At 48.4% G+C, this 17603-nt stretch overlaps 1 protein-coding gene across 7 annotated transcripts in view; it reads right to left on the bottom strand.

Moving 5' to 3' along the window:
- Positions 1-606: 606 nt before the first annotated feature.
- The window catches only part of ZNF516 (zinc finger protein 516), a 111063-nt gene continuing 94066 nt past the window's right edge, over positions 607-17603 (bottom strand). For 3 of the 7 annotated variants that reach the window (XM_060029239.1, XM_060029237.1, XM_060029236.1), the window contains exons 4-6: positions 12628-12732; positions 11713-11780; positions 607-3104 (exon numbers count right to left, since the gene is read on the bottom strand). In XM_060029239.1, coding sequence (XP_059885222.1) covers positions 3045-3104; positions 11713-11780; positions 12628-12732 — 233 coding nt within the window. In that variant the 3' untranslated portion in view covers positions 607-3044. Of the gene's footprint in view, positions 3105-11415; positions 11781-12627; positions 13121-17603 lie in introns of those variants that run through there. The other 4 variants (XM_069541334.1, XM_069541333.1, XM_069541335.1 and 1 more) reach the window with 4 other exon arrangements.

A 17603-nucleotide genomic window follows, 5' to 3' on the forward strand; every position in this document is an offset into this window, starting at 1 on the left:
CTTCCAGGAACCAGGGGAGAAAAGCGACAGAACGGCTGACCAACGCCCGGAGAAGATGCTTCAACAGCTGAGTTTTCAGAGAATTTAAATGTTCATTCTTCAAGTTAAGGAATATGAGTGAATAACCTGAAAGAGTCTCTAAGCTCATTATTTGTGTTACAACAACGAGGAACAGGGCGAGCAGGGGAGGGGGAGGAGTGAGACCAGCAGCAGGAGTGTGCAGGCGGGGGCGGGGAGACACACGGAGAAGCTGCAGTGTAGACAACCAAACCCTTTATTGTCTAAGTTACATTGACGCCAACACTGTCAAATCCTGTTAAGAAACAAGGAAACAGCAGATTGGTAGAGGTAGTAGAAAGTCTGTAACAGTCAGAGGGTGACTTACAAGAGAGACCATGTGGAAATTATCCATCGAGAAAAAGTGAATCAAAACACATTGGCTAAATAAATAAGAAAAACACATATTGTATTAAATACTATGGTCAAACTGACATAAACACATGGACAAACCAATACAATACTGATGCTCAGTGGAAGAAGGGAAGCACAGTCAGGCCCCCAGACGGCTTGCCTTGGAGGGTGGTGTTCTTGGACGCCGCCCGCCGCCCCCCGCCCCGGACCCCGTCTGCTGAATTCAGGGAAAACCTTATTTCTGTGCTCCGGGTGGAAACAAGTATTCCAACTGGCTCGGGCCGCGTGTCCGGCCAACGGGACCCCGGGACGCGCCCCTCTCCACCATGCTCCCCGCAAAGGGGTCTCCCGGGATGACACCTGCGGCTCTGAAGGCCGCCTCTGAAACGGTAAGAACGTACACGATCGTGTCACTCTGGGTACAGAATTCCTCTGAGTAACTAAAACACAGAGAAACAGACCGAATCACGAGCCCCTGTGCGTTCCTGAACTGTCACCCTTCGCTGTCAGCCAAGAAAATAAAAGCTAGAAGATGCAGAAACCATCACTGTGGGGAGACTATGGAAGTGATCAAACGGAAGTCAACAGAAAGGCATGTCGATTGCTAGGGTGAACAGAGGAATGTAGCTCTGAAACTTTGCTCAAAATAACTTTAGAGGACAGTCACTGAATCGTATCTGCAAGGACATTCCTAATGACACCAACACGACAGATCATTCTGGTACATATCCGGTGTAAGAATATCAGGAAAAAATAAGTAAAAAAGTTATATATATATACACACACATACATGCAGCTATATGCGTGTGTATATACATGTATATATATATTTATAGATAGAAGCTAGCCAGTTACATTGCATTGTTTGCAAATGTTGCAAAGTAACCTGAACGGTCAAGTAATTTAAATTCAGTAACAAGGAGAATCCACACCCAAACATTAACTAAGAACAACAACAACAATAACAACAACAATAATAATAATAATAAAATTCAACGAATCATTAGAACAGGAAAACCACACTTTAGGGTGTGTGTGTGTGTGTGTGTGTGTGTGTGTGTTTCAACAAGTCTTTGTATCAGAAGCCCATTTTCTACAAAAACTGCACTAATCCATTACTGTATTAGGTAAACTGTCGCTCTCACCAGTATTAAAGATTAGGATAATTTCTGTACATGTAAAATTATTGCTTTTTTGAAAAATATATTTAGCATATGCTCGTTTTAATCCATTTCCTGCCTTTACAAAATTTCACAATTAAAAAAAACCTAGTAAAGCTTTTGCAAAAAATTTCACAGAACATTTTCATTCAAGGCAGCAGTAACTTTTGATAATGCATAAGATCATTATGTGCAAAAGTCTGACACTCTCAGAAACGTCACCATCACACACGGTGTCATGGTAATCGGAAAAGAAAATATCTGTATCTGTGGAATACAATTTCAACTGCGTACACTGCAAGGTTTAAGACCCTTTGTTACGGCCCTTAACTCCCCACCGCTAAAACTGGCATCTGCGCGACTGAGGAAGAGGTATATTAAGCTGTCCGACCCACGGGCCGGGGGGCCTCCACGCTCTGGGAATGAAGGGACTCGTCCCATGGAGGCCCCCCGGCCCAAGAAGAAAAGACGCCTACTTGCTGGGACAGATGGACAGGAAGGCAGGGAGGGAGGGGGGCGCAGGAGGCCCCAGAGCACCAGGACCCCGGCGACCTGGGCCCCCCCCTGGGCTCAGGGGATCCTCCCGCTAGGACTAAAAGGGTCCAAATCGAGGGGGGTTCAGTGGCTAGATCATTTGTTAAGACAGGCAGTCTTCCGTTGTAAGCAGTTTGCAGAATGTAGCCCTGTTACCAAAAGGTCCTGAGAATAAACAAAGAAGCCTGCTTTGCTTAGTGCTCAACCAGCTCTCTTTTCCCAAGCACAGCAAAAGCCTTCCCACGGATGTGTTTCCTCTGCCGGATTCACTGAGCACAGATGGGAGAGAGGGACACACCTGGGAAACGCAGAGGGCCCCCAAGGGGATGCGATGGGACCACTGAGGAAGGAGGACCTTGTCACCCGCCCGCCCCCCATCGAGCCTGTTTCCACAGCACCTCAAGGCCCATCCTTCCTCTTTTATTCACTATTTTAAATACCCACTAAGACAAGGAGAGGCCAGAGCGTCAAAACTCCGTCAACCTGGACCCCTCCGCCGTCTGTTGTGACGTCACCTCCAACAGGCCTCTGAGCAGCGGCGGCGGCTCCTGTTTCAGTGCTTGGCTGCTTCACTCTGTCCGACACACACGAGCATCCTTCTTCCAGTGTCTCAAACCTGTCTTGAACAATATCGATGCTTTGCGCTCCTACCGTGGCTCCCACCTCCACCGTTTATTATAAGAAAATACGGACTATGGTCGGTGAGCACATATATGCATATAGAATATCTACACGTAATTCTAAGTCGAGCATCTTTGTTGATGTTTAACGTGTAACAAGGAGAAGCCCTCCCTTCAGCTTCCGCTCCGCCCAGCGGCTGCAGGATCTGAGGTGTCCGGTTGGGAGTTCTTCCACGGGGCGGTCAGGGTCACGGTCGGGACATCCACAAGGGAACTGCGGACGCTGTCCCGGGGCACCAGGGATGGTGAAAGCGTGTCTCTAGGTTCCCTTTCTGAGAGGCACTGTTTGGACAGTATCTGCATTAGAATGGTCTCTCCCCTGGGGAAAAAAGAGACAAGAGAAAAGCTCATTTCTGCCTTTGGTTTCCAAGTGCATTTTTCCTATTAATTTTCTTAGCAACGCCCAGAGCACCCACAGCAACCTTCACAGAGCCACTGAGTCAGGTCGGCAGAGACCCCTGGCTTCAGCTTTAACTCACTGCATACGAGCAGAATATGTTTGCACTGTGCCTTCCTGCCTTCCAAGGCAGCTTGAGAAAATCACCCCCAGTGATCTACAGAGGTCCATTAGCCGTCTCTGTTCCGCATGCAAGAACAGCAAATCATAGTGCCTGAACCAGCTCCGGAGGAAAGGTTACAAAGATGGCCAGATGGGGCCGGAGGACTCAAAACAACAATGCACCGTGAGTAATACAAAGTGGGGTTCACAGGTGAATGACAGCACCAGAACAGGGTTGAATTTGGGGGCCATATGAACCAGAAGTACAGCACTCCCATAGGTCTGTCAGCACCCGAGGGAGCGTCCATCCATTTCCGTAAATAATTACCACGTTGGAAAAATAGAAAGGGTTATTCTACAGTCAAGGGAACTGCAAGATGAAAACGAGCATGAAGGAAAGCCGAAGATTTCAGAGAAGGCTCTCGCGCGACACGTGCAGCATCGCTGTTTGAACAGTGGAGCTTACAATCTGAGGACACGACAGGGCAAGATGAATCTTACTTAACTGCATGAACCTTCAGCTAAAGTCCCGATGAAGTAAAACCGACAGCTTGAAATTAACATGCACACATAAAATGCAGCGCTCGTGTGAAATTCCAACTGGTTTCCAGCTATGCCTGCAGGAACCCTAGAAATAAGTGTGTGTTGGGGGGGGTCTGGTTGACATAATGAATTAAGTGCCTCTCTTTAGTTAATAGTTTCAGAAAACTCCTACGTAAAACTAGCTCTGCATTCACGACACCTACCAGTCGACATCTAGCGGAAGTCAGAAAGATACTCAACAAAATTTTATGGGGGGCTGGGGGGAGTGGGCACAGTGGTACGGACAGTAGTTTATTTGAAATGTAGGAAACAGTAACGGAATGAGAGAGGTGATAAAACTTCCTTAAGTAGATGGTGAATTTCCTGCAGTAAACTGAGAAGGATGTTTTGCATTTTTGCACAGCGACATCACGCCGTGGGGAGATCCATCATCGACAGGGCTCATTTGGAACTGGTTCCAGATACATTCGAGGACGGAAAATGGCCTTTGTGTTTACGGACAGAAAAACAGGAGTTATTGTTAGCTGTTAGGTGGCTGGCCTTGAACGTTTTGAGGAAGTATGTAGCAAACAGACTTGCTGGGGAGTCCATAAATGGGCAAGGAATGTGTATGAACACGTGTGTTGTGTGTGTCCAGATTCTGTATACACAATCCAGGCACCTCCTTGGATTTCCCTTCCTTTGGACCAGAATACACAGACTTGTATTGGAAGAAGGAAAAAGGATGGTTAGAGAAGAAGCACGAAGATGGCCCTCTGTCCGTAAAGGACTGAAGTTTTACACTGCAGGCTCAGGAAATTTTAAAGCTATGTATTTTAGAGGGACAGAAAAATCTGGCTAACCCGAATAACCAGGTTGTTTCATTCAGTCCACAGATCTAGAGGCACAGATGCCAAGTTTCTCTTTACAAATGAGGCGATGTGTTCACACAGCATCTCACTTTTAAGAGAGCTGTTTTCACTTCCGATTCGTTGGGACCAACACCTTATTCCTCAATACAGCAGTCCTATATAGGGTTTTTAAGAAATGACTGAAATTCATCTGAGAAATGAGGCCCAGGGGAAAATGCAGCCATGGAAGAAAGGAGTCACAGAAATACTTAAATTAAGTGGACACATGATATCTGAGCGCAAACAAGTTGCTTTTATTCTCCCACAAAGAAAGAGGCAGCAGAAAATGAGAAGCACGCTTTCAGGAAACTTGGGTTTTCTTTATTGCAGCTGTGTGAATTGTGGACTCTTCAGTAAAACTGAACAATATTTATTCAGAAATAAATATTATCTTTCTTTAAGGCGCTTCAGTGTTCCAGGGATGAATAGTGACTTACGGAACTTGACGAGGCCTACTTTTTCTTCCCCTTTTGTCTTATAAGGTAAAGGAATGCATATGTGCTCACGTGTGGGAGTAAGTGACCCCCACACACAAAAGCCTATATCCTCTGGGACACAGGTGAGTCTCTCGGCCTCCGTGGACCAAGGCCTGCATTAGACATGCGTGGTGATGCTAAACGCTTAACGATGTACAGGGAACATCTTACTGGCAAGGACCTTTCCCAACAAGCCAACAGGTAGCTGGGACTCGCGTTATGACAGGTCATTTTGGATAAATCACTAGTTATAGTCACGACTTTTCACCTTATGTTACACTGAGTGGGAAAACGGATACTGTGTTTCAAGACATTTGGTTTACATGAGTAAGAAAATTACTGAGACAAACCAGCTGAATTTTGAAATGCGATCTGTGATATTGAGAATCTAAAAGTGACACTGAAAACAGATCATACATAGATTCAAATATACCAGCCTATGGGATTTCTCCATCGTTTGCATTCTAATCTCCGTAGCTAAAAATGAGACAAATTAGGTTGCCATTTTTCTCCTCAGTTCCCTTTATTTTGATTAATGGAATTATTTCTCCAGCTTAACTATTTTAAAATAACATTTAGAATAATAAACTATTAATCATAGTCTATAAATTTTGGCAAGGAATTCAAACAAGTCGTAACACCAGATTTCATATTTCAGCAAAAGACGGTCTGGACTTTTAAGTCCCAAAACCAGGGGAATGGAGGGAGAGAGGGTTAATTTTTCTTGGTTTTAGAAAGACCATTATTTAATTTCTAACATTTAACGACCAATACAATTGGAAAAATAAATTTCTCCACAACATTAAAGAAACCCCCCCTACTCTTTTCTCTAACATCCATAGCGCAGTGATACCAATATTTTAAAAAGCATATTATTTTCAAAAAATGTTCTTTCTAATGATGAATTTTGACGACTACTAGAAATTAAATGTTCAGTTGTGTTAAATCTATGGCAAAGCATCTTGAAAATGATGCTATACGTGAATTCCTCCTCTTACGTAGAGTTTTGCTTGGGACATCAGCTTCTCTTACGATCAGAATTATCTTCCTAATACAACAGGCGCCAGTAGCGGGTGCCTTTATTCCCCAGGGCTGGAAGATTCATCCCCACAGCTAGGGAAGCTCCACTAATGAAGAGGGCTCCTGGCTGCCAGGGCTCAAACCCTTTACAACAAATGCAAAGGAACGGGATGCCCACAGAATAGATACTGTGCCCAGGAACAAACTATCCGATACCCTATTACCCAATCCAGACCTTTAACTTCCAAGGAGTCGGTAATCCTTTCCACCCCACCCAACAGAGGAATGTGCTGATAAAGAAACTGCTCTGGGATCTCCGAGTTCAAGTGCAAGCCTGTAACACAGAAGGGGCTTAGCCAGTGTGCGTGCAGAAAAGAGACCACGACCAAAAACACATCAAAAGGAAACTCTCTGGCGGAGGGGTGTGGGAGAGAGATGGGTTGGGAGGTTGGGATTAGCAGATGCAAACTAGTATATATAGGACGGATAAACAACAAGGTCCTAACGTACAGCACAGGGAACTATAGTCAATATCCTGTAATAAACCATAATAGAAAAGAAGAAATAAATAAACTGCATGTATGACCTTGTAAACACAAAAACAAAAAAGGAAACTTTTATTCCTCCTCAAGTAACTAAATTAACTGAATTTAATCCACTCCGACATATGTATATTATAACATTAGGATTAACTCACATAGGAAATTCAGATACAGCAAAGTAAGGGCAGCTGCTGTATGGCTGTGGGTACAGACATGGCGTCTGCCCGCCAGCATGATGTCGTCTGAACACAAGGCAGCAAACTAGGGAATTACGTTTATGTTGACAACACTTTTCTCAAGCTAAGAGCTCTCCCATCTTCCCTTTAAGGCACGACTAGCAGCTAGACTGTAAAACAAAACAAGACAAAACCAGGGTGTTTACAAGCACACGGCCAGGTTCTGACAAAGCAGGGAGATGCTGAGAAGAGGGAGTGGCCGTGACGACTGAGCACAACGGTCCACGATGGGCACGTCCACACAGGCATCAACACGTGCATCTACATGTTTACACGCATGTGCACCGTACATATACACGGCGCCCGTGTCTCCCCAGCTGCTCAGGACAACTGTTCACTCTTGGAATAACTGACAACAGCTAACGTGCTGGACGTCTGGTCTCTGCCAGGCTCAGTCCACCATCCTCGTTAATCTTCTCAGCAAGTACAGGAGTATGTGCTGCTGTGGTCATCATTTTACAAATGAGGAAACTCAGGTGAAGTTCACCTGCCTGAGCTGAGGTCTAGGTTAGAGTCTCCTACTCAATAACCCAACATCTTAACAATTCAGGCTACTGAGTCCCTCGGAGTAGAACTGGCTGATCTTCAACGTTGAGAGCTATTAAATATTTATATGCTCTCCACCAGGATCAAACCCACTTCAAACCCACATATGCGCCCGCCAAGAGGCATCACAAACTTGACTTGAAGGTCAGCTGGAACTGGTTTTGTCCGGCTCCTCCTGCCACGTTCCAGGCTCCAGGAATGGCTCCTCCCGAGAGCTGGAGCCTGAAGCCAGCACCCGGGTCCACTCCATCCCCTTCCCCTCCCTCCCATCCTGCATCCAACCCCCAAGTTCTTCCTGCCACCAAACATCCACACACCCATCTGCTCTCCGCAGCCCCACCCCAGCTCGGGCCGCCTCTGGGGCTCGCTGGGATGACCCCAAGCACCTCCAGAGCAGGGCTCAGCTCACTGTCCGGAACCTCCGCAATCCATCCCCGACCCAGACTAACCCGACTCTCCTACAGACACACTGGTGACGTCATCCCCGGCTCAGGGTCCCCACTGCCCTCGGGATGGAATTCCCACATCTCAGCGCTGGTACCCAACGGCGGTGTGTCTCCCCAGGCTCATGTCCTGAGCGCCTGGCCACCCGCCCAGCTCTCCCCCCATACGATTCCTCCAACGAGACATCTCTTCCACCTCTGGGGTTGGGGTCGGGGGGTATTGGCGGGGGCATCTGCCGGCTGCCCGCACCCTGGCACAGTCTTCTCGACGCCCCAAGCCTGGTTCCAGGGCCCTCACCCTATCACAGCGCTGCACCTCTCTGCCCTGTTTTCTTATCTAAACCACCCACTGGACCTCAGGAACCATGAAAGCAGGAAAAGTATTTACCTTGTCCCCCAACATCCTCGTTATCCCCACCAATGTGACAGAGCCTGGCACACAGGAGGTGCGCCATAAATGCTGTTAACGACTGAATAAATGATTATTGTGAAACTGAATTCCCAAATACTGTTTCCCTTAGATAATTTAACATCTATTATGTATATCTATAAAAGTCCATCAACTGTTAGTGTTACATCAAGTAATTTATGCGTGAATACAGTGTTGTGTGATTTTAAAAACTCCCCTGATCCACAGCTTCTAAAGCCCACAGGAAAGAATGATTTAAATATTAATTAGTTACTGTTTGTAAAGCACACTAAACATGAAAAAGAACATGGCTGGTAAGTATAATGAGTCCCGTTCTAGACATAAATAACCACAGAATTGTCCTATGAATCTAGATCGTATTCTGAATCTAAGACAGCAGTTGGGATTTTTGTAAACAGTGAGAACTCCAGAATAAGAGAGAACAGTAAGATATAAGCCGACAGCTACTACTGCTATGTTTCGCACTTATCCTGGCAGACACATCTCTATGAGAATTCTTGAATTCCAAAATACGTTAAAGAAAACAGAATTTCCTTCAAGAACCAACATGTTCAGCGATTGATCAACAAAAGCTCCTTCTAATGCGACAGAGGACAAAAAGTACTTCCAGAGGCCGTCTCTCGACTATGCGAGCACGACAGGTGTATACGTCCAGCTCAGTTTAGGTGCCACGGGCCTGACAACACGGTCAGGAGACTGAAGAGCAGGACAGCTGACCCACGGAGGCCTTGCAACAGGAGTAAAGAGCTCCTAAGACCACAGTATTGAGTCACTGTACACGTGACACTAAGAGGTGGGCTGGTCATAAGTACAAAACTGCAGAACCTGGGTTTACAGAGACAAAGACGAAAATACAGATACATCTTTTCTCTTTCATCCCCAAGAATGGGTAACGACTGTGATGAATTCCCAGCATAACTCTAAGTAACAAAGAACTAATTTAAAATAGAGTCTTAGTGACTTGCTTTGTTGATCTATTTCTCCCTGTACCAGGAGCCTTTCAAAGAGGCTTAGGTAGAGTCCCTGTGCACCAGATAAACTGACGTGTGCTCCTGAGGAATCTCACTGTTATTCAGAGACCTGCCTGGTGCTTCCCGGCCCCGTCAAACCCTCCTCTGGAAAAGCCGAATCTTAGGCGGATTGAACCGGCCGCTGTGCCTGCAGGAATGCTCTGGACTGACTTCACTTGTACCGTCAGTATGTAATTCTCCAGTTACGGCACGACCTTGCCGCTGCTACAACCCACAGACACGTCCCCGTGTGCGCCTTGTCGAAAGGGGGGTTTACTTCTGTTTAAAAGGAGAGTGTTGCCTAATTCGAGCTGAGGTCACATGTGTCCAGAAATCTTTTAATTCTGCGTTCAGTGAGATGTTCTTTTTTTCATCAATTGTCACAGCATCGTGAAATAACAGCCGTCGTTCTAAAACTATGGGTTTTATTGAGAGAGAAGTCACTTACTAAAAAACTATAACGAAGGGAAAGGCATTCTGTCCATGACATATGAAGAAAAGGCTTTTAACAAAAAAATAGGGATTCTGAAAATTCGATAAAAAACAAAACGAGAGCCTCTGATCAGGTACCGTCCATCCTAAGGGCAGCTCAACCATGAACTAGCAGCAGGCTCTGGGCAGTGTTTTTATCGCTCACTATTCTCTTCTAGAGAAACGGACTGGAATTTCTGGAGGTTCTTCTGTCATCTATGTCACCGTCATCATTGTCAACGACCGTGAATCCCACACGTGTCCAGGCGGGGTGTGCTAACTGGACCTGACCACCTGGACCAGATCCCGGACGTTTGTTCTGGCAGCAAGGAAACCTTCCCCTCTTCATTTACAAGGGGGAGAGGCTGCAGTTACAGAACCTTCTACGGCAACCAATCAGAAAGCAAGAAGGTTATGGAGAAAATGCTTGTGGGAGAACGAGGACGGGTGTGACATCCTGTCAGGGGCAGAGAGGAAGAAAAGCTCTGCAACCACATGCTCTTAGCCCGGGATGACGGCACAGACCACTTAGGACGGCGTGTACCCCCTTACTTCAGAGCTACAGACCGCATCCCACAGTCACTCGTGCCCAGAAGCTGGCCACCTTTTGTAGATTGAATGCACTAAGGCCACACGTCTACGGTGACCCACGTTCTATGTACACGCGTACGGGTATCTTACGCATTATGGCCGAGCCGGTGGCGTGCATTAGACAGAGAATCAAATCAGGACAAAGACGAGGCCCTGAAACACCAAACTCAGCAGAACGCCTCTTATGGAGTGATTCAAAAATACGGTTCTGAAATAATGCCATGTGCAGCGACATGGATGGACCTAAAGACTGTCATACAGAGGGAAGTAAGTCAGACAGAGAAAGATAAATATTAATCGTATAATATCGCTTAGATGTGGAATCTAGAACAATGGTAGAGATGAACTTATCTGCAAAGTGGTAACAGAGTCACAGATGTAGAGAACCGACTTATGGACACCAAGGGGAGGGAGGGGGAAGGGACAAACTGTGTGACTGGGACTGACATACGCACACTGCTAGATATAAAATAGACAACTAGTAAGAACCTACTGCACAGCACAGGGAACTCCACTCAAATCTCTGTAATGGCCTATATGGGAAAAGAAGCTAAACAAAGAGTGGATATATGTATAACTGATATACTCTGCCGTACACGTGAAACTAACACAACATTGTAAATCAACTCTACTCCAATAAAATTTTTTTAAAATACGGTTCTGAAGGGCTTCCCTGGTGGCGCAGAGGTTGAGAGTCCGCCTGCCGATGCAGGGGACACGGGTTCGTGCCCCGGTCTGGGAAGATCCCACATGCCGCGGAGCGGCTGGGCCCGTGAGCCATGGCCGCTGAGCCTGCGCGTCCGGAGCCTGTGCTCCGCAGTGGGAGAGGCCACAACAGTGAGAGGCCCACGTACCGCAAAAAAAAAAAAAAAAAAAAATACGGTTCTGAAGACAAGAGACGAAGCCTAACTTGTTCTCAAGCTAACCTCCAAGCAAAACATCTTGAGTGGAAAAGTATGACTTTCTGGTCTCTACCAATTCCGTCACCCACAACAAGACCCAACGCGGCTGCATCGACCCCGACCGTGTCATTCACGGCCTGCGCCACCTTCAGTGATTATCAGGCACCCACAGACTGTCCCGCAAGACTGGGCTCTCATTCACAGCAACGAAAAGCTACTTACACATCTGGTAAAACACCACGTGGTACCCTTGTGACGACCATCGTGACACCCCTTTTCCCAGCTACGCGACATGAAAACCCACACACCCGTGAGTCGGGAGACCTACTTGTTTGGGGGCATCTGCGGAGGTGGCGTGGGCTTCAGCACCTCGGAGGCCGTTAGACTCAAACAGCACTGTGAGAGCAAGTACGTGCGTTAGCAGGGGGACGCTAGCTTCCCGACGCCCCGCGACACGCATCCCTTACAGGTTAAGCACTTGTGCAAAAAAAAAAAACAACGAAAAAAAGACCCAGCGCCCAGCCTGTGGCCGGAAAATACCAGTTTACCATAACACTTACTGTAAGAAACTGAAAACGCTGCCTGGGGCCGGTGCCCTTTTTAATTCAGGCTTCGGCGCCAAAGAGACCCATCAGTGACAACATTAATTAGCCGGGCGCGCGCAGAGGGCCCCTCCTCCTGCGTCACTTACCGTTTGGCCCCTGTCACTTTGCATCAGACCCGACCCGGGTACGGATGCGTCCTTCACGCTTGGGATAAAGCACCCCCGGCCCCGCCTCGCCCTGGCTGTGTGGTGTTCCCACCACACACACATTGCTTCCCCCGATTCCATCTCAGGCAAGCTCTTGACAAACAGGCCGAGGAATTCTGCCACTCGGCACCCACCGGTCCACAGAGGCCAGCTGGTGCCGAGGAGGAAAGCAGGCAGCCGGGTGTCATGCCGATGGGGGACGTGGGTTTCAGTGCGTCCTGGTGGCAGCGTAACTCATTACCCCGTGCACTTCTGAGAAGTCCACTCTACTTAAAGTGGAGCATTTGCAAGACAGGCTTATCTCAGATGAAACCACACAGCACTTGGATGCAAAGGAAAAATCATTTCAGGTGCAGGTGCCGGATAGGACAGCCTAGAGTGTCATCCCAGGAGAGAAGGCCTGACCCCTCACCTCACCCGGGCGAAATCTAAACCTGTCACCGACTGTGGAAAACAGAGACTGCCTCCCCCCAGGGCCCCCCGGGCAGGTACCTGTGTGAGCCCGCGTGTGGGCCCGGAGATGGCTAGACTGGTGGAAGCACTTTCCACACTCCACGCAGACCAAGTCTCCCTGGTGGGCCGGCGTCCGGAGTGTCCCTGGGCAGCGGTGCAGGGGCGGGGGAGGGAGGAAGGGGGCGAGAGGAAAACATCGTCAGCCCCTCCGCTGTGTCCTGATGGCAGGCACCTCCAGGCCCCCGGACAGCCCGCACACGCAGGACCGCGAGGGAGCACAGATTAGAGAGGATTAAATTCCACTCTCATGACGCGCCCTCAGGTGTGTGGGACCCAGGCAGCTGGTGGCCCGCATCCGGCCGATGGAGTGATGTGGCCAGACCAAGTGAGGGACTAGGAAAGCAGGGCTGGGCCCTGCCCCCAAGGCGACGCTGGGCCACACGCCTGGGAGCTGCGCCATCCCCACCTACCCCCCCTGCCAGCCCCTTACCTGTGTGTCCTGCGCATCCCGGGCAGAGCACAGACGGGACACCTAGGAAGGAGGCCGGTCTTAGAGTGCCGACCTCCTGTTCCCTCCTGACCCTAAAAGATGTCCGGCTTTTGCTAGAAAAGGGACGCAGAAGACTCACACCTGTCTGTCTGCCTTTTCTGGATGAGGGCATCTCTCTGAAGAAAAGCCTCATTTTTCATGTAACAGTAGCTCTGAAATGACCTCCCTGAGCCTAACCTTCCCATCAGGCTCAACGGTAGCTCAACTCAACGGGAAAACAAAAATACTAACTAGAAAAAGGTATGCCTCTAACCACAAATGTTTTTAGATGACGCTCCCTGAGCTGAGTGTTTACACACCTGAAGTCTGACATTTGAATGTAAAAGTTGAGTGAAAGGATGACCAAGGGTCTTAGCCAAACAGCTGAGACCGTATCATTCTCTTGTCCTCATTCAGAAGCCACAACACATACAAATGATATAAAATTGTTTCTACATTACAGGTACTGTTTATGGAGATAACAGTCAAAGAAATGCACGAATTGTAGGGCAGATGGTGGATTTCTCGTTGGACAAGTCATGAATGTGAGTCTCCGAGAAAGAGAAGAATTTGCCCACAAAGTTCTCAGCTTCTTCACCACCTCCTTCAGGGATGCGAGGAGAATGATGACACATTTTAACCCACTCGTGCCCTGTCATTAGTAAAAGATCAGGGTGTCAGCTTCCCAGTAAAACACGGGAAGTGTCACCTGGCCACGCGACCCCAGGAGCCGCGGGCTCATGTGCTGAGACCACCCGCCTCCTCTCTCCTGGAGTTCTGACCAGGCCAAGTCGGGGGGAGGAAAAGCTGAGGAGGGCGTCCCTGGATGCCTGACCGATGGGCCCAAGAGGGGGGGCCGGGGCTCCTGAGTGCGCCGGACACCCCAGTTCTTCTGACCACAGGCAGCCAGCGTGAAGACGGCTTCTATCAACAGCTAACATACTCAGCCGTTCAGGGCGGTCCCTCCCTCCTCTGATTCTGGTCCAGGAAAATCTCAACTTTATCCTCGCTTTTGCTGCTCCCTCCTTTTCGCTGTGAGACCCTCCAGCTGGGCTCCTAAGAAGACCCTCTCTGACAGCCGCTGTGGTTGCCTGGATTTTCCCAAGAATAATGGGGCTGCATCTAAGTGCAGGTCCTAAGGATGCCCCCAGGACACCCACCGATGATGACGACTCCCCCATGTGGCCTCTGCATCTAATGGTCAAAACTAAGCCATTATCATACTTTTTTCTTCTAGGTAATTCCCACCCAAACTAGCAGCAGAGAAAGCACAGCCCTTGCACCCACTCCCCATTCATTAGGTATGCATCAGCACACACGCACACACACACACGTGCACACACACACACACACACACACACACACACATCGTCTTCCCATGCATTCTATCATATCATTGTCTCCCTACTTTTTAAAGAAAAGACCCTTGCCCTTTATGGTCAATAATATTATGCCCAAGCTACTTCAAAATTCTGAGCTAGTGAGAAAGGTTACAAACTTCATTTGAATTGAAGGCTACCTGGTGAGCAAACAGCTCTGCCACCCTGACCTCAAAAGTAAAGTTGTGTATAGAAAGTGGGCTCAAAAAGGAAAGGAAGAGGCCTTGACGGGTCTTTGGGGGCACCTGCAGACTCTCCTCCAAAGCCCTGCCAACATGCACTCGACTTCGTTACGCTGCCCCCGCCAGGGGAGGGAGGAAACTGAAGGATCCCGCAAAGATGCTTCCGAGATTCACACAAAGGAAGTACAAACCTTCTGTCATCATCCTATTAATATGTCTTGGGCATACAAGACTTTTTTAAAGTCTCAACAAGAAAAACCTTATATGTTATCCTATCCAGAATTATCCTGTTCTTTTATTTTCGATTTTTTAAATTCTAAAATCCAAATCATCCTCTACCACAGGCTGGACACAAATTCTGGAAACACAGATAATTTACTATTTTATGACTGTTCTATCAACAAACCACTCACGTTACACTCATACCTGTTTCCAGACTTGCGATCTACACAGCAGAATGATCACAGGAAACGTAGCTTTTTTTAATCCTTAAAGGATTAGGCTTCAAGCCCCTAAGGGAAGTGACGATGATCGTTTCCAGGTAACGTCTTTTCTCTTTTGGCAGAGTTTCCAGACTATTCATTTCTACACAAACATCATTTGGTCAAAACACAGGTGGGGAAAAGCTCTCTGAGGATTCCCTCTCTTAACCTCACAAAACCTTGATGTCTCAGAGGCATCGCCCGAGAGCACCGTTCTCTGTCTCAAGACAGGACCTCCCTCGAGACTCACAGGATCACACCTCCAGCACCACAAGGATGTCGTGTCCACAACAGGTGAGTGCCTCTTCCTTTACAAGATTCCCTTCTGCACGTTTCTGCCTTCCTACCGCGATACGTGTCACCCACGGCCCGCGTGAGGAGGCTGCGATCTTCACTCGCAGACGACACCCCTCGGGGAAACACAGCAAGGCTGCATCAGAGGACAGCGTGAGCCCCCAAACTGCTGACAGACTCGTGGAGTGGAGATGAATTCGCTCAGATTCTAGACTCTCAATTCCTGATGCCAAAGTCAACCACATATGTACTCAAGAAAAAAATGGGTGCTCAGCAAGGAGTAGAAACCAAAACCTTGAGAGTTTAGTTACTGCAAATTCAGTAACATGTCGGGAATGTAATTTCTGGGAGCGGCTGCACGCAGTTTCTAGGCTGCAACAGGAGACGCAGCGTCTCCGTAACAGGAAACATCACTTCTCTGTTCACCCCTCAAATAGACCTCGCCACACCTGCTGGGTTTCCCTGCAGCCAGGACACTTTCAAAGCATCATAAACAAACACTCAAGGGAGAAAGGAACCCGCGAAGGCCCCCCGTAGGCCAAGCAGGGACTGATACCCGTCCGCCGCTGGACCAGGAAAGGGATGCAGGAGAGGCAAAGGACAGGGTTTGAAGACGCAATGGTCCGGGGATGAGAAGAGCTCTGGGCTTGCTCTAAACTACCCCCAAGTCCAGACCAGGAGCCAAACCGAGTCCATGAGGGAGAGAAGGGGCCACCGGGGGGGAGCAAGTCCCTCCTGGCGGGGCATTCAAGGTAAACTGAGGCAGGCCAACCAGGATTTACACAGCTGACCTCAGTTCTTCCCCAAACCCAAGAGCTTCGGTTCTCAAAACACACCTATGAACTCACACACCAAGGCCAAAAAATTTTAAGCACTTCCCCTAAGAAACCCAAACCAGGGTGAGGGAAAACACCATAAATCTGCACACTTACACCTGACACGAGAAGAGTACATCATCCAAGAACAGCACACACGCTGTGAGGACGATTTAGCATTTTCCACATTTAGAAGATAAATATCTAACCTCTGTTTAAGGGGAGGGGGGAGCCTTAGAACCATGTATTTAAAAAATCTTAAAGAAAAGGAAAACATTTCAGGTTACCTGTACTTCCAAGTCTGTCGTCTGAAATTCTCTAAACCTGAACTTAAAACTCACTTCTACTTTTTTGGGAAAAAAAGCAACAACAAGGCAGGTCCACACGCAGCACAAAGAGCCTTTAGGAAGTGGGCACGGGGGCCGCTTACTAGGTGCGAACTGGCAGGTTTAGAGCTGTGATCGGGCAAGCTGTGGGTTGTAACAGATGACGTTCAAGTCTGGTTTACTAAGTGGAAGTCATCCAAACACTGGTGCAGACTCCACTCACTCTGCAGCCGGGTAGAGACTCCAGGAAGCACTGGACGGAGGGGAGAAGGTGACCAGGAGCATGGCGCCCACGAAACTCACCATCATCTATATCTAAGTCCTCTCTGTTTTAGGGTCCACGAAAACCTGTATCTAGAGAACTGAGGTTGGCGTGAGATCCCGAAAGGCCAACCGATATACGTTTATTCCATCTCAGAACAAATAATCTGCATGACTGGGAAACACTGCTGAGAACATGGAAAGCTCACTAAACTTAACAACATCCAAAAAGGTGGAAACGCTAAGCTACGTGGTAGCAGCCTTTCCCCACCTACCAAGGGCCGCGCGCCCAGAGCACCTGAAGCACAGGGGAGGGGATGAGAGCCTTAACCAGGACACGCCCTGTGCACCGCATCTTAATGAAAGCCTCCACCACCTCCAGGCAGCCAGGCCTCCGCTTCATTCTAGAAATTCTCAAGAAGCTCTGTCTCTGAGCCACAGCCCCAGAACCACCTGGGGTAAGGACCCCACTGGCAAAATCTCTAAGCCTGTGGAACGCCTGAGTTTTCTGCTAGTCGAAAAACACCTTCGTTTTTCTCTAAGGGTCAACATGGACCAAAGGCCTCCTCGCCACACCAACGTGGCACCAGTGATGGAGCTGGGCAGGTTCCAAGTCATAGGAGGAAACCGGGAACTGAGAGACGCACATCCGTCTGCCGGGAACCACGGCCACCAGGCATCCCTCACAGCGGATCGGGTGCCTCTGTACTCGTGACTCCCCCGATCTGAACTTTGTCCCCAAAGGTG

The sequence above is a fragment of the Delphinus delphis genome, chromosome 13 (assembly GCF_949987515.2).
Source record: "Delphinus delphis chromosome 13, mDelDel1.2, whole genome shotgun sequence".
NCBI lineage: Eukaryota > Metazoa > Chordata > Mammalia > Artiodactyla > Delphinidae > Delphinus > Delphinus delphis.